Below are 23,758 nucleotides of genomic sequence, written 5' to 3'. Positions count from 1 at the left end.
AGTGCAGGCGGGTTGCCACCTGCACCGTGAAACGCGAAGCGGATACTTCACTTGAATGCACTGCCCTCAGGGCAGCACGACTGCACGGCTGCCCTGGGGTCTGTGCATTCGATGTAATAGGGCGCTCTTTCCCTGTTGTACCTGACACACCTGTTTCAAGGTGCGCCAGGGTGCAAACAGGAAAAGTGCACCCTATACATATCAGGGCCCCAGCTGTTTGGATCTTTGTAAGGCCAACTCAGTCTTTCATCATTCAAAAGTCAGTTAATAGAGTGAATGAAATTGGGATATAGAAACACCTGTTACGTAAAATGCAAAGAAATGGAATAGGTCTGGTATGATTCACTATATAAAAGGTAATGACTTACTCTTAAAATAAAGTTGGATTTCTATGGGTAAACCTTGTCCATCTCTTCAAATCAGGCCCAAAGATTTACGGTTACAGTAAAAGTGTGGCCAATACCTGCACCTCCAGTGGATTACTGTTAGAATCTTCTATGTTGTGTAGGTCCTGATGACTAAAGCATTGATTATTGATCCCCTAAAAACATTACTGCCTTGGCTGAACAGGTCTATTTATAATGGGAACGAGGGGGAGGAGTATGAAGGGGGGGGGGGCGAAGAACAGGTCATGTATCTCCTTGGATAGCTGACACAATTTGACAAGCAGAAAAGTTAGGTGCTTCGGAAATAGCGGTAACCAGTATGAAAAAGAGAATAACTTGGGGTCTGGTAAGATTACGTTCATCTAACCATTTAAAAAGCACATGAAGTACTGTATCAAACGCTACTAGAGTTCATTTTCCTTCAGTGATTCTGATTGTTCAGGAACCACCTAGATCCACAACACTCCACCAGAAGTTCCAAATTAAGTGTAAATCCTACTGAATAATGCCACACAAAATATACCTATCACTATTTATTTACAAGCAAAACATGAGAATTTGGAGATGCTAAAAGGTGCATACAATCAAAGCAGCAACAAGAGAAAAACATCATGACAAAATTATGACTCCCATAAAAGCTATTGACTCATGACCAGTGAAGAATGGGTGTGTCTAATGTGAATGTCCAGGACATCCATAGCATTTGATGACAACACAACTACACCTTATGCATGAATATAGTGTGGTGTTGCTGGGCAATGGCATCTCCTTTCTGTTGAGTGTCATGGATACTTGTAATGTAATGTAATGTAATGTAATTGCCCATTTATATCGCGCAACAATCGCTCCAAGGAGCATCTAGGCGCCCATGTATGGATACTTGCTGGAGCTGTACCCGAGAAGGAGAGCACCGAGGAGGATATCACATTAAATGCAAATTAGATAAAATAATTCTAAGTTACAACTTGTAAAACATAGCTTTCATGAACAAATTCCTACCTGTGTCACTTTTTCTGTAACATTGTGCGTTCTGTCTTTCACCTTGGGAGCAATGATTGTTTTCTCTGAAGATGGTGGAGATGAAGACTTTTTGTCATTTCTAACGTCCGAAAAGTTTAGAGTGAGCTGGGGAATCTTGTTTATGGTGCTGTATTTATTGAGGTTTGAGTCTGATGTGGATCCCAGTAAGCTGGACTTGATATGATTAAACGGCCCTAAACAATTAAAAATAAAGACAATACACAAACTATGATAACTGAATAACACAGCCCCAGTATCCAAGTGGGTGAAAAAATTAAACATTAGAATACTATATTAAATAATATATGGTAGGAAAGAATGAATCTGCCTTTTTTCTCATCCACGTGTTCTGTGCTTTCACAGCACAACTAATCAATTTCCAACCCTATTCCACCGGAATGTTTTTGCTTGAAAACGTTTCATATTTTTAATGCATTTTGTTAGAAAGTTAATCTTGCATTTTAATAAACAAATAAGTATTAATATGCTAAGCATACCATTGCTAAACTATTGCATTGCTGGGTTGTTACACCTTTAAATGCGCTTTCCTGTGAATGAGCTGTTGTCCACATCAATATGTGAGCAATGCCACAAACATTTGTTGTTCTTAAATATTTTATAGTGATAGCATCTTCTCTTTTTGATGTGAAGTCAACGTGCACACGGAGTGAGGCAGGGAACGTTATGAAATGAATAAGATAAACCAATTTTTGTATTGTTGTTAAGTGTAGTTGATACTGGGATCAGTTAAAGAATATATGGGACAACGTAGGTTGATTCTGGCTTATCCTGGAATGACAGTACACCATGATTCATATAGTAATGATGACACTTATTTAATAAACAAAGATTTTAACCCCTTCGATGCTCATGACGAGCTCAGCTCGTCATGAGGTACAACTCTTGTACACTCATGACGAGCTGAGCTCGTCATGAACAATGGGAATCGATGATGGTCAGCACACAGGGTAAATCTGCACTGCACCGATGGTGTTAAATTCAAAGTCAGTGTGAAATGAAATGTGAAAATGTTTGGAGTCGATATGAAGGCTGTTGACTAGTGTAAAACCAAAATGCGCCAAAGTTATTTATTGTTATCCACAATGTTTCTATCTGTTCAACGTGTTGATTTATTGCACATTGTGTGATAAATTGCTTAACGTTGATATAAAATTATTTATTTTAGTAAAAACGCAATATATTGTGGTTTTCTGACTTGAAATTGGCATTCATGTTGGAACAAGAAGGGTAAAATAAATGTTATAGATACTAACATTTTAATGCAATACCACAGAAACAAAATAGACTAAGTTCTGTGATAAGGTATTCTTCGGGCCTGTAGGAAAATTATCTACAACAACATTAACCATTGACATATGCAATGTATAAGGTAGGACCAACTGTAATACATGCCATTATATATCTATAGCTACCAGTTGTGCAATTTGCTGCCCATATAGCACTTTTAAACACATACATTTATTCAAAAGGGTAAACTTACACTTATGTGTAAGTATACAATCTTTTGCAATTCACAAATGAATTTTGCAAGTAGTATCTTTACAACTGTGGGTTGGATCAGGCCCTGTGTCCAGAATTGCTGTTACATTGTAACTGTTATGTTTACAATACCAAAATGCTCCAGGATCGCCACAAAAACACCATTAATCAGAACAATGGCAAACAGTCTTGGTGGAGCCCATAGCTGTATCAATTACATTTAGCATATTCAAACTTGAGAAACAATAAAATGGATGTCTTGTCACTAGAAAGTCTGTTCTTTAAGAATCCGACTTGTGAGGGGTGGAGGAGTTTGGATAAAAAAATGTGAAGTTGTTTAGCGAAGATCATAGCATATATTTTGCAATTTAGGTTAATTAGGGATATTGGTCTGTAATTTATTTGGGAGTCTTGGGTCTTTCCCTTCTTTGGGGATTACTGCTATGATGGCTTCTGCAGGTGTCCCATTAACTTGACCAGAGGTACTGAATTTGTGGTATAAATTTAGTAGAGGGAGGGTTAGGACTGATGAAAAGCATTTGTAAACTTTGCATTAAACCCGTCAGGACCAGGGGCTTTCACAAGTTTTAGGGCCTTAATTGTGATATCTATTTCAGAGGCAGTGATAGGGTTGTTGAGCTCTACTTGTTCTTGGTCTGACAGTATGGGAAGCGTGCATTTGTCTAGGTAGTCATGTGTCTTAGTGCCATCAAGATCTTGATTCCTGCTGTATAGGGTGCTAAAGAAGTCTTTAAAAATGTCTGCAATTTTGTCTGGGTTGGAGTGAGCTAGCCCTGCCCTATCTGTTATATTCTGAATTGCGTTATTGTTATTCTCCAATTTAAACTTTAAGTACGAAGCAAGGCTCTTCCTTGCCTTATTTGATTCGCATAATTTGGTGCCTTTTTGTTTGTTTAACCATATTCCTGCTCTATCACTGACTATCTCATTATATTCGTATTTCTTTTTCACTATTTCATTTAGGATTGAGGTATCCCTAGAGATTATATGTTTCCCTTCAAGCGCAGCAATTTCATGTTCTAGTTTTTCGAGGCTGCGATTGGACTCCCTATTCATCGCTGTTCTGATTTTAATGATTTCTCCTCTGACTGAGCACTTAAGAGACTCCCAGCGTGCAAGGTCTGATGTTTCTCCTTATTTGTTGTTCTCAAGATAATCTGCTACTGCGCATTCAATGGTCTATTTATGGAATTCTGTTTCTAATACTTTCTGAAAAAAGGGACTTTTCCTATATTCTACTAGGAATATTGGATCCTAGGATCAAAGGATCAAAGACTTGCAGGATCGCTACTTATTAGACCTTATGCTCACTTTAGCATGTAAAGTTATCCTGAGTAAATGGAAAAACTCTAGTGAAGTATCTTTTAGAGCGTGGCAGGAATGGCTTTCCTCCCTAAGAGGAGCAGATAACGAATCCCTCCATACCTCCCCCTGGTGTAAATCCCACAAAAACTGTGGAAATCCCTTGACGCCTCCAATTCATTTTATGACCCCCGTGAACACCTTAATTTTTGCCTCAGATTTTAAAGCCTTCTGTACTCTTCTATTGTAACGTACCATTGTCAACCCTTATGTGAAATATGTTTTTGCTTGGTCAACTGTATACTATTAAGAGTAAGATCTGTCATGAATGCCCTTCTTGGAACTTGAGCATTTATTATTACAACTGTTATTATTGTTATTATTATTATTATTATTTTATTTGTTATCATGGTCATTATTATGGTCATTATTGTTAACTTTATCATCATTGTAACAACTTTCTTATATGGATATTTAGATGCTGTCTTATAATTTGCTATATTGTTGTAATTATTTTCCCTGTCATTTGTTTCTTTATGTGTTTGTTTCATATATTTCAATAAAAATGATTTAAAAAAAAAAAAATGTTTGTCTTGCTCCCACCCCATCAATGTTATGTTAGTGGTTTTGTAGAGCACGGCAAATTATCCACACGGGTATTCAGGTGCTAGGCAGGTGAAAGATGAGTGTAGCAGTGGTCTTTAGAGGGACTAGAGCGCTAGACGAAGAGCCAGGTCTTCAGCTTCTTTCTTTATTCCTGCAGCAACATGGAGGCCCTGATGTGGAGAAGGAGGACATTTCAGGACTTTCAAAAGGTGGGAGGAGGATAAGACTCTGGCTCTGCTTCTGCATGTGCGGGGTACTTGGGTGAGAGAGAGAGGCAAAGGGGAGGTGTCTGGTGAGCTGATGTAAATAGAGGCAGATGTTGAGGTAGGAGAGTCCAGAAATGTGCAGAGCCTTGAATGCATGGGTGAGGAGCCTTAATTGGCAAAATAAAAGAAACATGAGCCAGTGCAGCTGCCTTAGGTGACATGGGTGTGTCAGGGGAGGTCCAGAATGAGTCTAACAGCACTGAATGAGCCAATTGAAGATCTTGTGTAGCATGTGCAGGGTGAAGAAGCAGGAGGATGTGACGGTGTGGACTTGTTCGGCCATGGTAAGATTGCAACTGAGGATGATTCCGAGGTTTCTGGTATGTTCAGGCGGGGTCAATCTCTGAGGGACACTAAAAGGAGTCCCAGGGGGTGCTTCTGTTTCCAAAGATCAGCACCTCCATCTTGTCGGTGATGAGCCTCCAGCAGTTTTTCTTCATTCAGTCTGCAACACTGGTATTCCAATTGTGTAAGTTGTTCCTGGTGTTGGTGGAGTCTTCTGAGAGGGAGAGGATGAGTTACATGTTGTCGGCAAAAGAGATTAAGTTGAATCTGTGGGATCCGATGATGTTGGTCACCATTGCCATGTAAGTGTTGAGGGTGGGGCTTAGGTACAAGCCTTATAAGACTCCACAGATAATTTCCTTAGGCTTGGAAGTGAAGGGTGGGATGCGTACGCATCGGGTTCTTCCTGTGAAGATCCACATGAGTTCTGGCTCCCGGATTTTGATGTGATGGAGTATGGTGTGAGACGGTGTTGAATGCAGTGGAGAGGTCAAGGAGGATAAGAGCGGATATGGCGCGGATGTTGGCCATGGGTGTGATGAGTGTTCTTTTGGTGCTGTGGTCACTGCAGAACCCAATTTGCAAGCTGTTCTGGAGTTGATAGTGTTCCAGGTGTTTGCTGGGTTGCTGGTGATAGCTTACCCAATGACTTTGGCTAGGAATGGTAGTAGGGAGATGGGATGGTAGTTTTTGAGTTTGCAAGGGTCGCCTGATAGTTTCTTTAGGCCGGTGCTGACCTGTGTGGGTTTCCAATTCCCTGGAAAGGAGGGTTTCTCTGGAGGCATTGATAATGGTCATGATCTCACGGCTGATTTTGGGACCATCTGGGTTGAAGATGTGGTGGGGCTATGGGTCGGTGGAGGCCGCTGAGTGTCCTGCCTTCATGATGGAGGTTGTATCCTGGTGTGTGAGATTGCTCAAGTTGGTTAGCTGGATGACTTTCATGCTGGTGATGGTAGTGGGGTAGTTGTTGAATTCGGACAGTTTGGGCTGAAAGTTGAAGCTGTAGAATGTGGCTATCTCATCGTGAAAGAAGTCAGTGAGCCTGTCACAGAGTTCTTGGGAAGGGTGACATTGTTTGCTGCAGCTGGGGGTTGGGTAAGTCCTTGATTATCACAAAGAGTTCCCTGTTGTTGTTGGTACTGGTTTTGATTCTTGTTGTGAAGGGCTCTTTCCCTTCTTTACCACAGTTGGTGGTGGTAATGGTTGAGTGTGGTTTTGTAAGTTGTTCTATCTGTGGCATTTTGCTGGTTCTCCATCTCCTCTCTAGCTGTTTGCACTGGCATTTTGAGTCCCTGGTATCCTTAGTATACTAGCTGGCTTGATTAATGGTTCTTCTGTGTCTGATGTGTTTGATCACTGCAAGGGAATTTATGAAGTGAGTGATACAGGTGTTGACGTTTCTGACACTGAGATCTAGACTGCTGGTGGGATCCTGCTTGTCGGATGAGAATGCATTGATGCAGGCTGCTTCTCTGACATTGCTCCAGTTGTGGCTTCATTTACTGGGCCTTCCTTGGTGGGGGGGCCTGTGAAGTGGTGATGCTGAAGTGTACTGTGAAGTGGTCCATCCAGGTGAGCTGGGTGGTGTAACTGTATGTGATTCTGTCGCTAGAGGTAAAGATGGGGTCGAGTGTGTGTAACCTGCAGCATGTGTGGGATTGTGGATGAGTTGGGGAAGTCTGATGTTGTTCAGGCAGTTGTGGAGGTCTGAGGAGTTGGGGTCCATGAGGTTGTCTCATTGAAATTCAGATCGCCAAGGGTTATTTACTCATTGGAGTCAATGGCGAGCGGGCGATGAAGTCAGCGATGAGGTCTGGGAAACTGGTTCTTGGTCTAGGTGGGCAGTAAATGAGGGTTCCCTTGATAGTTGTTCTTTCATCAGTCTGAAGTTTGAAGTTCATGTGTTTAATGGCCGAGGTTGTGCTGTCTGTGAGGTCGGTGCCTTGGATGGAGTCTCTGTGGATGATGGCGAACCCTCCTCCTGGTCTGTTGATGCAGTCAGTGTGGGTGATTTTGTTTCCCTTCAGGATGGCAGTTACAAGTTTAGGGGCTGATGATGGGTCAAGCAAGGTCTTTATGAGGAAAAGGACAACCGGTCTGATGAGGTCCTTGACCTCGGTGGAGTGTTTGGTGAGAGACCTCTGTTGTGTTACAGGTGTAGTGCTAGGAGAGGTCTGAGGGGAGATTGGTGGTGTAAGAGCAGCAGGTGAAATGGTAGGTGCTGCAGGTTAAAGATCCTACCATGGTAAGTGAGGTGGCAAGGTGGCAATGTTTGTGGCGCCGCCTGGTGTTGATGGTGCAGAGTGCGGCAGAGGTGTATCTCTGGGGGGGTTGATGGGCCAAGGTTCATGCTGCTGGCTGCAGTCCAGGTGCTAATGGGTGCAAATGCGCTTGACTTGGGCACAGCTGTGCTAGAGCTGCCAGTAAATAGGCCTTGGGAGGTGGGAAGGGTGTAGGGGCGGTGGGAGAAGGTGCCTGGGCCCGGCCCCCCACTTACCTAGACTTGTCCTCTGAACAGTCAAGGCCCTTTTGGACCCAGCTCGGCATTCCTGCTGCTGACCCCCGTCACTCTTTCTCTGTGCTCTCTCGCTCTTCTCCTCCTATTTGTGCTTATCTTTTCATATTTTTGCTCCTGATCCCCTTTACTCATTTCTCTTTGCTTCATTTCTCTATTCCAGCTTTTGCCCCTTTTTTCCTTTTTTATCCTGCAGATATACTGTTCAGTCTATATTCCAATTGTTTTATTTATTTAATTGTTTTGGATGAGGTCTTTAGATCCCTGAATGTAAAGGAAATGCCATGAAAATGGACATGAGGAATTTCCTTTTGGAATTTGAATAAGGGTTGACTATGCTACAGTTACTATAATAATCAATAAATACACACTCAAATATATTTTAACGGACTTCCACTCTACACTCCTATCTAACCCCCCTAAAATTCCTTATTCCTATGTATACTTCTTGTTATGGCCAACTGTCTTGTATCTCCATTTTTCCATAGAGTTTAGTTACTAGGTTTGAACCTCTATAAATCTAATACATACATACAAATATTTTATGAATACTAAGAGGCTCACTTTATGAGTTTTAGCACCATTAATACATTGATATGGATGAGCAGACACAACCACAATATTTAGGTCTATCCTAGAGCTTTAGCAGTCTCACCAGTATCATGTAATAAAAAAAGTAAAAAATATGCGTACATTAAGGGAATTTGGGTCAGCCCTCTTCTTACTTTGGTCTGTTCTGCTTTCATTTGCATTTTGCTTCCACCCACCACAATATACAGCAGGGATTAATGGGCCAGCCCTCCTCTGCTATTTGTTTTGTATTGAGTGATGGGATTTTACCTCATCTACTCTGGCACATCTGCCTAAAAGAAGGAGCCATTCAATGTCAGGGCTGGCTTTTCCAATGAGTAAGTTTGCAAAATCACTTCGAGCTCTGAAGGCGTGCGATCCTAGGGGGAGTCACCAACATAAGAATTACAGTGAGCCAACTTACATCGAGGCACTGCGGAACGGTTCCAGATTGCGGACGCGACCAGCCTGTTTTCCGAAATAAACCGCTAGCCTTTTTTGAACAACCGCGGCTAGGTCATTCAGTCATTACTGGCTCCCCCGAGGGATGCACACCTTCGGAGCCCAAAGAACTTTTGCAAACTTGCTTATCATAAAAACAACTCACTTCTGTTGCGTTTTGTTATTGGAGGATTATGGTCCTGCATTGTCCTAATTTAGAGGCTGAAATGCGTCGACTTTTCATCATCAAGGACCAACACTTTGCATCCCAAAGAAAAGAAGAGAACCCATCAGTAATTAGACCATACACCTAATGATGGACTTAGTTAATTTGACAACAGTTGGTCTATAATGTATTCGTGTTGGATCCCTTAGATGGTTTCTTTATATGCCCAAAGGAGGGTACATCATCCATCATTTGTGGACAGCCTATTCACCTAATTGTTGCAAATGTTGAGTTATAACAACTATGTGCTGAGAATCAGTATGATTTAAGTTTGGATACATATTAATTGACCAATCAAAGGTTTTGAATAAGAAAGTTTTACTGGGTCACTATTTCCTTTCCATTTGGCCAGCAATACTATCAATGTTCTTATTTAAGAGATTTGACATAATAGTTTAAAAATGGTCAGACTACAGTAGGCAAGTAGCTCTGCCTAAGGCCACATATTAATTAGTTAGCTTCTCTCATTTTACTTTGTTTGCAATCTATCCTGCTGGGGCCTCACTTCCTTGTGCTAGGCCTGCTAGTCCGCCCCCTGAACCCAAAATATAAAACAAATCTGTCATTTTTGGAGCGATCCTGTGGGACTCCTGTGGGATAGCAGAAGAAGAAAAGAAAATGGAGGCCCATATTTTTTGTATAATATTTGGGGAGGGTGTTTGTGAGTGGGATTCATCTCCCTCAGCCAGTTTGGACCCCGGGAACCCATCCTCCAGGCACAACTTTTTAAAAAGGGTGGCAGTGGACCCCCTCCCCAAGCCTTTAAAGGCACGAGGACCCCATACCCCAGGGCCGAGTAATTTAATGAAGGGGATGGGAGCATGTAGAACCCCTCCCTGAGCTGATTGCGGCACACGGGACCTCCATCTCCTGGAGCCTGCCTATTAATTAAGGGGAAGGCGGGCACAGCCCCCCTCCATGAACCGATAAGGCTGGACACATCAAAATGAACTGGTCACTCATAGGGAAAGTGTTACCAAGCAGAGTATACCCTTCATGATTTTTTAAGTCTTGCCGGTAAAAGGCTTAAAAGACTGAGTACACTTACTTTCTTTGTTGGTGGTCAATGATAGTCTTTAAGAGCAAATATTCTATGATTGGTCGAAGACTGATTCAATTAATCCCTGACATTTCTCTGCACACTCTGGGGGAGTCTGAAGAGGAAGCAAGACTAACAGTATAGCATGTTACTAGGACGTCCAAGAGGACTCTGGTAAGGAATATACAAATGTGGCTATATGTCACATCACATAAGGAACAAACCTGAAGGTCAGAGAGGTAAATTGTTGGCTGTTAGATAGAAGAGCCTCTGGCTGTGATGTCTGAGATGTGAATGCTTTCTTTCGTTCCGCTTAAAGGAAAATCCTTGAAAGGTGTCCCAAATAATCATATTACAGTCATATTTACGGGGGTATGTTTTGCAGAAATTCTTATTACGTACTGTCTAGGCCTCGAGTCTGATCTTCGTTTTGAATTGTACGTATTTACATGAGAAAAATGGCACATTCATTTTTCAATAAATACTTTTCTAAAACATTGTACTAAAAGAAAAAGAGAACAAAATCATCAGAACTGCACTGATTTACAAAATAAGTAAATGCAATGAGCGACCGGTGAAGAGTAATGTTGTTTATCTAATGGTCATAACGTGCACATTCTAATATTCCATGCACTGCATGCAATGCTAGCAGCTACATTTCTTTCCTTAATAAGAATATTCAACATGCACATAATTACAAAAGTTTGGGCAGCAGATCCCAGCATCTCCTGTAACAATCTAATTAATTTGTTATTAACATGAATTCATAAATTCAAAGGCTAACAATACATGTAGAAATGCATTTAGACCAATCCACATTTAATATTAAAGTGGCAATGAACCTTTTGCAGGACATATGAAAAATACTGGTGCTGCATCTCATATTTCACCTAAACGAGAACTGTCATTGGTTCAAAATGTATGCCATATGCGGCTCCCTGTCTCCTGCTGCAGTACATGGAGTTAACATACATGATGTCACGTGGATACTAAAGCACGTTTTCAAAACATATGTAAGATTAAACAAGAAAGTACAGTATGAGTCATGCATGCACATTTTAGTACTAAAGAAAATGTAAACCATACCCCCTGCCATCCAGGATCGTGAAACTATTTTTAAGGAGACAAAAGAGGAATAAATGAAGAAAATCTGCCAACTGGCTCTAGGGGTGAATGAATCTTTGCTGTATGGCACCTTAAATGGTTAACAGTATCAAGTCTAATACAAATAAGTGTTTTCTCCAACTTTTTCCAGTAGGAGAGACTTTTCCATAAGAGTAAAAGTCCATTGACCTTCAAATTGGAATCAGATTCCATAGACTGGATTGTGTGATAATCATTTTTTTGCTTCCTTTAGTGGCATTCATCCAATGAAGTTGGTACTTAACAGCATTTACGCAATCAATCAAACAAAAAAAAGTGGGTGATTTTTTGCGCCTGGCCATTAAAAGGTCATCATGAACACACGGCATTCTGAAATTCATGCAGCAGGCAAGCTAACATGCCAGTCAGAGTGGCCCCAAAAGCGTCAAATGATGCATTATGTGAGTACGTTACCTTTGAAATTGCGACCATTGTCTGATTTTCAGCAGAAAAAGAGCCAAAAAAAGAAAGATAGAAAGAAAATGCTAAACACTACATCACATAAACAGAACATACCATACACCATTGACACTTGATTCAGTATTTTGCTAGAAATTATATTTCAGCATTCAAATCAATTCTCAAATAGGCATTCTTTCGTTACGGTAAAGACGTCATATATGCAGGTATTTAACAGTGTATTTTGTTTCACCCTAGTGCATGAAGCTTTTACGGTTAGGAGCATATAAACTGCTTTTAAGCACTTAATGTGGCTTGTGAGGATGCAGGGAAATGGAGCCTCTTTAAATGGCATAAACAGGACCATTTGGAAAGTTCTCTAAAGGAATAGAGGTAAGATCTAGCGTTGAAGGCTTTCCCATGAGATGTATGCATGAACATTTATTACAATAGTAATGAGTCAGCATAGCCAGTAAAATGTGTCAGTTTCAAATTGTTCCTTTTTCCAGAGCAATGTGTTAAATGGCAATACTGCCATTAAAAGTTAACAACAGTCAGAACACAGACAGAATTTAAATTGTTTTCATATTTTTCTGACGAGCACATAGTGAGTTTGATCTCATATGTTAAAGATCAGGAGTGTATCATGATGAGATGAGCGCCTGATTTTTTTTCCTTGAGAGGTGTCTAAAGTTCAACCACATAACTCGGAATTTCTCTGAGATAATGCATGAACCTTAAACAGAACAAGTCAGAAACAATGATCAGGAATTGCTTCTCTCTGCTTCCGATTTGTTCTGTAACTCGGAGAAGTCATTTGTTTGACATTTAGACACTCCCCACGCAAAAACACCAGCCATTTGGCCCATCATGATATGGCCCCCGACCAAATCAAGAGGGTATTTTTAATTTTAGATGCCCTGGGGAGCTATATGTGTTTGGCTTTGTCTTATTCCATGGAAGATATGTCTCGTGTAAAGGACCACCAAAACTATATGTTGATGCCCATAATTTCTGGCATGATACTGGACCTGGCATAATAATTGTCAATCTTGACATATTCTGGGCATTCATGGGGGCAGATTCACAAGAAAGTGCTGCAGTGCGGAACCGCAAGCCCTTTGGCTGAGCCACCCTGCGGCACTTTCAGAGCACAGGAATGCGACATATTTACAAGGATATGTCGCATTCCTGTCCCCTGCGTTGGCGCTCAAATAGCTGCCATGGACCAGGGCAGGCACCCTTGCACTATGATGCAAGGATGCCTGCGTCATGGTGAGATTGTTTTTGTGCAGGAAGGGGCAGCGTCCTGCACGAAAACTATGACTACAGGCATTTCCCTCTTTCAATGAATGTTGTAGAATGCAGCACGCATTGAAAGAGGAATAAAAGAGGAGAAAGAAAACATTTCTCCTCATTGTGCCTGGCTATGCCACCCCTAGAGGGGCGGCATAGCATACTAAAGCATTTCCAGGTTTACGATTCCTCGTAAATCTGGAAATGTGTCTGGTTCCATGGGTGCTGCGTGGGAACACCCACAGTAACACCCACGGAACGCCCCTTTCATGCAGATTACTGCATGTAAAGGGGCCGTATACACAAGGACAGGAAAAGCCACGCAGGGTGGCTTTTCCTGTCCTTCTAAATATGGGGCAGAGAAATGCGCTGCCAGTGCGACACAAAAAGTGAAGTACTGGTAGCACAAGGGACTTGTAAATCTGCACCTTTGCATAGATGTGCATACTGGCAGCCATCATTGACACTGTCAGTATGATTGGTCCAATTTGGGCTGCCTGTGACATAAATAATTACAGGCACGATTGATGTATTGTGAGTATCCTGCCCATTATGGTCTTCAGCCTTGGCACTGCAGTGAATCTGATAAAATGGTGAGCATTATTGTCATATTATAGGCATCCTTTGCATTATGGTAAGCATCCATGGCAGGGAATCGCAAAACCGGGATATTTGAAGGACATTCTGCCCATGATAACCATTTGTACATGTGAGTACAAGGTGTTGTTTTGGCGACTGCGATTTACTAAAAATCAAAGCTGTTCTTCGAAGGAAAAAAATATGTTTCTTTCAGACAATAAAATTTGATAATTGAGTTTGTTTGCCCTATATGGGAAAGTATTTGATAGAAAAATTTGTTTTTTTTTAACTGAAATGCTGATTATGACAAAATGCTTGCATTTCCAAAACATTTTCAAAGTTGAATGGTACTTTAAGCTGAGTTGAGGGGACTCATTGCTGTGGTGATGAACACTGTGCCAGAGGGCACATGCTGCTTTAGCTGTTATTTCATTAGTCATGTGGAGACATTTGTATTTACACAGATGCTGATATCACTGCCTGAAATGTTTGGGTGGTCACTAGTTCGGTTGTTAGTGAATAAGGTCCCTATTGTACAATTTGTTAATAGCTCACAATGATTTTCCATGAGCAGAAGTAGCTCTCATGAAAGAAAAAGTTTGCAAAAGGCTTAAAACACTGAAACAGTTTTGGCTACAATCAATGTACCATACTCTGTATATTAAATCATGCATGGATGCAATTCTCTGCTGTCTAAAAGGGGAATTGTGTCAGCTCTCATGTCGTTTTCAAAGATTTATTAAAGCAGAACCGCAACAGGCAGTAAATATAGCCAAGTAACTCAAGTTGCCTCTACAGAGTCAAAGGAAGAAGAGAAAGGAATTAATTAAGCTAAACCTAGACCCTGGCCCTTATCTTAGAAAATTAAGTACTTTCTGACTGGGGATCAGTATATGAAATAAAGCGAACTGTGAAATATTAATCAAAAGTCTTGTTAGATTTTCTTCTTTTTTAAGGGAAACGCCGAACTGTTTTTGAATAGGGCTTGATGTCTTTTAATATATAAGATTTGGGATTTATTTTGTATTATTGTGATCATATTAAGAGATGGTAGGTTGGGTGCATTAAGGGAAATGTTCAATAAAAACCCCTGTTTTGGGTGACCATCCTTTCACGGATTCTAAGGAGAATTGGGTGCTATAAGAAAAATGCGCAAACAGATATCAACCAAGACTAATCCTCCTAACACATAAACACTATGCATGGAGGCCTTTTGAGATTAAATTGACGGGAGAAAGAGCAGGACAGAGGAGGTTGTATTGTATTTAATGATTTTAACTAATTGAACATTCTTAATAAATTTGGTTAAGCAAAGCAAGTCGTCGCAAGGCCATGCAAGCCCTTAAATGGCCACGCAAAGACAAAAGCCTACACCTCCTTCAATCAGGCGTAATGAGAAGAAAAGTCTTTATTGCTCCTTCTTACTTCCTCTTTCTATGTGTGATACAATTTGCATCACGCATAGAAAGAGGAAATCACCTCTTTGGATTGTTTGTGTTCAGTAAGGTATTCCTTCTTTCTTAAAAACAATCCCACGTGTAACACAGGAACCCTTGAACCATGGGTCAAGGGTGTCTGTGTTGGTGCTAGGCAGCACACACTGCACCAGCGCTAGGAGAGAGCAAAAGTGCGCTATATATCAATAAACAAGGTGCATTTTTGCTCTCTCCCTTTCATGCAATGCAATGCACCAAGTTGCCTTGCTGCAACATGTAAACTATTAGTAAATCTGCCTCACAATGAGCCTGATTCACAAAGGTAAACTGAGATGAAAGCCTAACTTTATGACTTTCAGTATTCACAAAGGTCATTTACGAATATTAATGTTAGACTTTTGTCTTAGTTTTGGTCTCAGTTAAACTTAAGACCAAAACTTGAGTTCAACAGAGACAAAACTCTCACTTTACTGCTCATAAATACCCTTTGTGATTGCCGAAAGTCGTAAAGTTAGACTTTCATCGCAGTTTACCTTTGTGAACCGTGCCCTGAGTATGCAGAGTTAGTCGATATGTGAATTCAGACTCGCAATGAACTGCATCTCTGGATTTTAATAAGCTTTAAGTTTCTCTATTGCACAGTGCTGACTACGTGCAGAAAAACTTTTAATACATCAAGCCTGAAATGTTTCTCCTTTCTTTGTACGGGGTGAAGGAGCGGGAATACGATAAATATACAAGAATAAAGAGATAGGGCTAATGCTTATGCCAACCTCCTCCCCTTAGGAAAAGCCATCTCCACCACAAATTCATCTTTTCTACAGCATTGTTATGCCGAGATTAAAAATAATGTGTTTTTCCTCATTTCTGAGAGAGGCTGCAGTACATACACTCTTTAATAAGAGAAGTAATCCTCTGGGAGTCCACAACTTCCTGAGATGAGCCCTGCCAGCAGTGTGTCTTCTCCTTGAAGCTTTAAGCCACTGGGGGAGAACTGTATGTTTCTCACTTGGAGCATTGTGATACTTTTACTCGAAAAGTTTCAGAAGATGACAACTCTGCAATTTCAAAAAGTTACTTAGTGCGTCACCTTTGCAAAACGTAGCCTGTATTCCAAATTACCATCAAAATAGTTTTTATGAGATTTTTCCAGAATTTGATTGGGGCTATAATTCCTAACCCAAAAAGTAAATTTCGCAATTGGTTTTATCCAGGGAAGCAGACATTTTTCTAATGTTGTCAAGATATAAAATGAAACTTCACCAACTTGCAGATTTAAGACAATATTCACAAGTTTGGTGCAGTCAAGATTTTCCATCTTTGCCAAAGCTTGTTCTTTGGATTCTTGATCATTCTCTACAACTGCCAAATGCATTTGGCACCACCATTCCTTTTCATATTTTGAGGATGTTTCCATTTATTATGGTTGCCTGATGTATTGAAGCCCTGGTTTTTATTGCTAACTATAATAACAAAGTGCATAAAACCATGAAAATGCAAGGTCATGTGTACACTCATGCACACTCATCATGACTGCTTTCAAACATTGCTTGGTGGGAGAAATATTTTTTTAAATCTCAGCCAAATATTTGATGGGAATTCTATTATCATTAGTTACGTCTTCATGGAGCATCTGTATTTGGTGTATGGAGTATACCATTCTCCTCAATTCGACGTTAAGGCTTACATAACACTTAAAAAGCATAGTGGCTGATTCACAAAAGCAATTATGAGTACAGAAAGTAATACTGAAGGAGTACATTTCATGTACTGTTACACACTTTTGTGAATTAGCACTGAAACGTACAACTCCTTATTAGTAAAAGTGCAAAGACTGCAAGGGTTTCGAGAGGCAAGCACGAGTCAACTCTAAAAAGAAAAGTTTGCTCAACATTTCATCCTTTTGAAGAGGATAAAAGGACTACCAATGGTAAAAACTGATATTGCGAAGGAGAAAGAAAGGAGGAGTGGCATGGGGAAATTGAAGCAGGTTGGGTGGTAAAAAGTGGCCGGCAGAGTAAAATTTGCACTGTATATTGGGGAGTGGGCACTCAGAAAATGAACCACTCTGGATAGTGGAGGAGGGGAGGGGGCTGGCATTCTGAGTATCAGTGTGAGAAAACAGATTTAAATTTAAGATTGACCATATACTATTTTACTATGGTTTGCCCACAGCAAATAATGATGAATGGACAAGAGCGTCACACGTGTTACTTGTCCATTTGCCCAGAATTATACTGGGGCCAATGCACAGAAGCATTTTGGAGTAAAATGTAAAACAGTACTTTTTTTTTACATTCTTTTTGATGCCTTTGTAATTTTGCTCCAAAACATTAAAAATAGAAATCAAATGTACATTTTCTGGGACTATTCATGTACACTTAATACAAATAAAAAGGACTTTGATGTCTGTGCACTTTTACTAATAGAGAGTTAAACATGTTGATGCCAATTTACTAAGAAATGTAAGAGCATGTACAAGAGTACTCCTGTAGTACTAGTTTCCATACTCAAACATACTTTTGTCAATCGGTCCCATTGTTTATTACTTTGAAGTGCTCATCTACCGATTAGAGCAGCTCTAGAGGAAACAATTTAATTAAGCATACAGTCAAGTCACAACACAATCAATCAGAAGGTGATAACGTTGCATCACTTAGGACCTGGGGTAGCTTTTGAACCTGGAAGCTAAATGTTAAAAGGTTCTTAGGTCTTCTCAGAATCAATTGCCAATTCTGTCCTATTTTCACCCCAGCATTCACAATTAACTTTGAAAAATCTATTTCGTTTTGAGAAAAAACAGGAAAGATGATACAAGTGAATGAAATGTTTAGAATCCAGGTTGTTTCATTTTAATACAATGGAGCCCTTTCTTTCGTATTTCTACAAAACACATATTTCGATCTATCGAATTATCTGATAAGCAGTACAATCCTACCATTTAATCAGAACTTTCGGACACATGTATGCATTGTTTAGTCCTAAATGTTAAGGTTTCAATTGTTTTTGAACACTGCTAATTTGAAGCCAATAATGGAGCATAATCAGTTTGGGCCGTACCTTCGCTTGCATGGCGGTCTCTGAATATGTTGTTCGGATGGATGCTAAACCCTTCTATGTCGTGCACTGATGACGCTCTCCTTATGCTACAGATGCTTTCCTTAGACTTGGAATGGGTCAAGTGTGGACCTGTTTGAAGCCTGTCAGGGTAAAGCTGGTCCCATTGCCTTTTGGGCGAGGAATGGTCCAAAGGTCCCGATATATGAACCACAGGGTTACATCGGCCAGGCTCAATCAGGGCCTTTGTGTCCTCTGCTTCCGAAGGGCTACCACTTTCCTTTATAGGGGATTTGAAGGGCTTCAGGGCAACTGAATCCTGGCTGTGCTTTGAGGAGTGGATCACCACGGCGTCGGGGTCCTCCTGGGGTAAGGATTGCTTCCTGTAGGTCAACAGTCTTATTGCAGGCAGCTTGAAGCCAAAAAACGTGCCTGTGAAGAGAAGGGCATTTTAAGGTTAGATTCAGCCATTCTGTCTGAATAGATGACAAACAATAGCGATTATCACATGTATCAAAAACACCACTATTCACTGAGGCCAGGAGTATACAACGGTCGGAATAAGGGTGAGTTACATTTAAATCACCTGGTAAAGCTTGTTAGACATTGTAAACCGAGTTTCAATTTGGCAATGGACATCAAATGCAACACTGGCATTAAAATCATGTTTTGCCATTTTTCTGAGAATTTCCGATTTTAAATGTCTGCTTCTTTGACCTGCTGAAATCTATCAGGTTGAAACTGGTAGAATTACGGTGTTTGCCCTTTCTCCCGTTTGCTGAGGGATTGGAAATATCCGGCAAACTCAGAATCAGGGCCTAAATCTGAAAGCTAACACCTCACGTTTTTCGTAGGCGTAATATTTTGTTATAAATTTCCATTCAATGTTATGACTTTTGGGTGAATGTTTCTGTAACAAGAACAGTTAAATTCTCTAACCAAAATATTGAGAGCTTTTAAAGAAACTTTGCGTTCCTTTTAACCACCACAGGAAATTATTAAAACAAAATTCTTTGACCTAAATGATGGGAATAGCAAGTTATAAAAACAATATTTGACTGAAAACCCCAGTCTGTAGCGTGGTAATAAACTGTCATTGATACTTTTTCAAAAACAGAACAGATCTAGCAAAACTTAAAGATAGGAATACGTTTCAGAAATCCTTTGTTAGATTATTTAAATGACAGGAGTTACACGAAGGAATCCACAGAGTTTCTGGGCAACAATACAGACGAAGGTATTGCTACCCAGCAAAATCCAAGTGAAAACCCCGAACGAAAAGCAATTCGTAATATGTAAGTAATCCCATTTTTCAAAATGTCCATCCCAAGCATTTTTAGACATTTGGGTATTTTTTTCACAAGTGGTACTTATTAATGCAAGCGCAAGAGAGAGACACCTGTTCCCAGAATTATCGTCTGTGATAAGCAATGGGTCATGGTCTTTCAGCAACTGATTGGAGAGTTGGTAGAGAAAGCCTAAGAGAAAGCCCTCAAACACGTTTGTTGAATGTAAGGCAGTGTAAAAGCTCCCAGTAGCGAATTCACGTCACTATCTTACATCATGTCTGCTGTGGTACAGCGACATGGACTTTAAATACTCCCAGGTGTTTTTGAAATCAAATAGTATGTTTTATCATTAGTTCCACTTATTCTTTCATTCTTTCAGTTACTATATCATCAACGCTGCGCACAGACACTGCATTCCGCCGAAGACCCATTTTTTTTACATATGACGCTACTTACAGGATGTACACTTAACACTAAGCTCCATGGTTCCAATTCACAAAGATTTAGCTCTGAGTTGGTGTGACTTTCTTTTTTCTGGTTTAGTACTGAATACCTTCTTCCAGGTGCCCTTGTCCGAATTAAAACTCTTAAACCTGCACTTGCGCATGAACTAATATAGCTGAAGGTAGATTTATGTTCTTTGGAAATGTACTTACATTCTCAGCAGGATGCCTGGAAAGTAGTGGTAATCACATGTGTAAGGAAACAGGCTTTTTTTGCAAGCCCCCCTCCTCTGCTCTTTGGCCCCATTTGGAATACTAGCTGCTGGTTTTTTGACTCCGAGTGTGCACTGAGAACTGCTAACCAGACCCTAGCCTTTGCTGGGCCTCCCGAAGCAGGCTGCCTTTTGTTCATGCCAGCAGTGGGAGACAGGGACAGAGAGGGAAAATCCGTCCCCAAACCAGTTTTCACATGGGCCTGTAACCCTTATGTAGCCACATCTCTAGGGAGGGCTACTGAGCTTCTCACAGTTGAGAGAAGGTCCCGACATCTTGAGAGTGGCAAGAATATTACTGGGATTTTCAAATTCCACACATCACCAGAGCATTGTCAACCAAGAGGAGGGAACCTGCTAGCCCATTGGCTAGTGACCCCATTGCCCTTTATGCACTTCCCTGGGATAAAACCGTCACCCCTGGTACCCTGGTTCTCAGTGCACATTGGATTTGGACAGAGGACCAAAGAAGGACTGCTAGTAGCTTTGAAGCTGCACAAAGGGAGGCTATATTGTTTGTAGGACTGCACTTGCTGCACTTTCGGCTAGCAAAGTTTGTATTGTGCCTGTGGCTCCTGGCTTGGGGAAAAGTTGATTCCTGACCCGAGATTGAAGCAGTGACTCTAAGGATCAGTTAACTGATCCCTGGAACCAACACCAGTGACAAAAAAAGCTAAAGAAGCCCAAACTGGCAAGTTGGTAGCCATTGTAGAGCTTTTGCTGTTACCTGCCGCTGACCGCCCAAAGTGACCAATCCACAACAGCCAAACATTGCACCTGAGTCCACTGGACCCAGGAGTGCTGCCAGAAACCAGATTTGCCAACCAAGAGTGACACTATCCACCAAGGGTGTTCGTTCTGAGTGTTGTGTAGAGATCTGTAGCCCAGCCACAGCTGGTCTTTTATTGTAGCAAGGAGGACGTAGTGGGATCCTGAGTTCTGTGGCCAAAATTGGACCACTTCACTTGTGGAACAAGCACTTGACGGCACAGCACAAGGAGCATCTTTGAGCATCTTTTCCTCCTGCATCCCAGCATCAGGACCAGTACATTGCTGTCTAGGGTGGGAATAACCTAAAGGCTGGAACTGGACTGGAAAAGGTTCTGGTGACCAGGTAACTGCCCAAAGTAAATTCACTGGCCTCCTAGTCCTCCGCCCTGTCAGATTTGGTCACCCAACCTGGACCAGAGTTGCTGAGAAAACAATTTCAAACTTTTCAAAAGTTTACAAACTTTTCGCACACCAATGCATGTTTGTGGTTGAATTACAAGTCATAAAAAGCTTTACAAATTCATATCTCAAGATGCCCCCTGTGGATTTTGATGATCAAGGACATTAAAATACATTAGAAAAATATGCTTTATTTTGATAAATTGTTGTTGTGTGATGTTCTTATTCCATTGTTTGGGGCTGATAAATGCTTTACACTAAGTTCCTTTGTCAAGGCATTGCTGCTCGAAGCCACAACTACCCAGGGTTGAGCAAAGGGGTTATAAACAAGCTTGACTGGACCAACACAGTTTTTGTGAGTGCATTCCATGATAAGGTCCCACAGAAATATCATATAATACACCAAATCCTCACATGGTTACTGCAATATAAATGGTCATGACAGCAGGGTTTTACTTATTGTGGAGTGGAGACATAAAACAAGTCCATGCATTTTGTTTTCCCAGAAATTCTGCTGTTTGCTAGGCAAACATTCCTTTGGGAATCTCTGAGTTAATGCTTTAGCTGCAGACAGCAACGCTCAGGAACAAAGAACAGTGTTTGCCTCACCATGTTTTTGAAGCTATGCTATCTGCAGCTCATACATTAAATCTAAATTTTTTAGAGATAATGTATGCAATATATAAACAGTGGAATATCAGAAAAATAAATGCATGGGCCCATTCAGGGTCTAGACTCTGCACTTCATAGCATCATGATATGGCCAGGAGAGCTGAATATTGAACATATGAGGTTGATCAGAGCAGGACCACATGCAACAAACAGGGAGTGACAACTACTGATCCTTGTTTCAGATTTGAGTTGTCTGAATCTCATGCACTAGTTCAGATACTTTCAGAGTTGAGTATATGCTTGTTAATAGTGTAATGCAAACACAGAACAAGGGCACAGCTCTCCACTCCACATGTGCACACATACACCATACAGTTCCCTGTCTATAATTAATATTTTAACTAGCAGCCCGTCCCGACCTTGTCCGGAAGTAATCAGGCTTCCCCAACCCCCGCCCGCCCTGACATTGGCCAGCAGCGCGGGACCCCGCCCGCCCCGACCCAGCCCGCCCCAACATTGTCAAGCAGCCCGGGCCCCTGTCCGCCCCGTCCCCCGCCTGCCCCGTCCCCTGCCTGCCCCGACCCCCGCCTGCCCCGAACCCCGCCTGCCCCGACCCCCGCCTGCCCCGACATTGTCCGTGGGTCTCCCAGAGCCTTACCTCAGCCGCCACTCCTCCCCCGCGCTCCTCAGTTCACCGCTCCGCCGCTCCTTGCCGCTCGTCACCGCTTCTCCCGCCTGTCCGCCGGTCCTCCCTGCCTGTCCGCCGCTGGTCACCGCTCGCCCCCCGCGCCATGTCCTCACGCTCCGGGATACCGCTCCTCCCCGCGCTCCTGACGTCAGCACGCAGGTCGCGGCCGGCGCTACTTTGAAGGGACTACTTTTTTTTTAAGGTACATTTTTTAAATAACGCATATTTTATAGTTTATATAGCCTAAGTCCATATGCACACCCTGACGATTACAATGATGTATCGGGTGTGCGGATTGGCGCTGTGCTTCCCGAGTTTACCCGCCTCAAAGGTTCAAAGTTCTTGCTTTATAATAGTAGTATAGATAAACTGCAAATTTAAACATAAACCAAGGGTCATAAGATGATGCAGTTCGATGCACAGGGCAAACAGAGTTGCGGTCTGCACAGTGCATGCATTTTGGACTTAGCCCTTCCTGCAGGATCATCCCCAGATTTTTTTGCCTTCACTCCTCCAATTTTGCTGAGTTCTTTTTTGCTGGCATTATACTTGTGTACTTTACCACTGCTAACAAGTGCTAAAATGCTTGTGCTCTCTCCTTAAAACATGATACAATTGGCTTATACCCAACTGGCATATTTAATTTACATATACATCCATAGCAAAGGGGTACTATATGTTCCCAGGTCCTGTAAATTAAACACTAAAAGTAGGACTGCAGTACTGATTGTGCCACCCTCTTAACCCCCAGCCGCGGCTGTAATTCTGCCGCGGCGCTGGGGGGGAGGGTGGGCCGCGCGGCGCCACTGTGCTCGTGACAGAACCACCCCGTCACGAGCCACGGGCGTCTGTGCTTGTGACGGAGTGGTTCCGTCATGGCCCGCCCGCTCAATAAAACTGCAGCGCAGAATTCCTGTAGCGTGGGCGGGGCGGCCGCGCCGTGATGGAACCACTCCGTCACCAGCACAGCGCGTCTGTGGCTCGTGACGGAGTGGTTCCGTCACAAGCACGGAAGTGGTTAAGTAGCCCTTGAAACTTGTCACAGACCTGCCAGTGCAGCCTGTGTGTGCAGGTATTAAACTGGCAGTTCAACCTGGCAAAGTAAACATTCCTTTTTTATACAGATATGTCACCCTTCGAGCAGGATGTACCTGCAAGTTTTACATGTCCTAGTAGTAAAAAACTCTTACATTA

The 23,758-nt window shown here is 41.8% G+C and overlaps 1 protein-coding gene across 1 annotated transcript in view; it reads right to left on the bottom strand.

Moving 5' to 3' along the window:
- Positions 1 to 23,758, bottom strand: part of KCNH7 (potassium voltage-gated channel subfamily H member 7) — a 960,210-nt gene that overhangs the window by 89,727 nt on the left and 846,725 nt on the right. Inside the window, exons 5-8 of the mRNA XM_086954212.1 lie at positions 18,094 to 18,522; positions 11,738 to 11,758; positions 11,267 to 11,290; positions 1,386 to 1,600 (exon numbers count right to left, since the gene is read on the bottom strand). Of these exons, the coding sequence (XP_086810338.1) occupies positions 1,386 to 1,600; positions 11,267 to 11,290; positions 11,738 to 11,758; positions 18,094 to 18,522 (689 nt within the window). The remainder of the gene's footprint in view (positions 1 to 1,385; positions 1,601 to 11,266; positions 11,291 to 11,737; positions 11,759 to 18,093; positions 18,523 to 23,758) is intronic.

Source organism: Lissotriton vulgaris, chromosome 2_1 (assembly GCF_964263255.1).
Source record: "Lissotriton vulgaris chromosome 2_1, aLisVul1.2, whole genome shotgun sequence".
NCBI classification, from domain to species: domain Eukaryota; kingdom Metazoa; phylum Chordata; class Amphibia; order Caudata; family Salamandridae; genus Lissotriton; species Lissotriton vulgaris.
The sequence above is the reverse complement of the archived record's forward strand: the minus strand, read 5'-3'. Positions and strand labels throughout refer to the sequence as shown.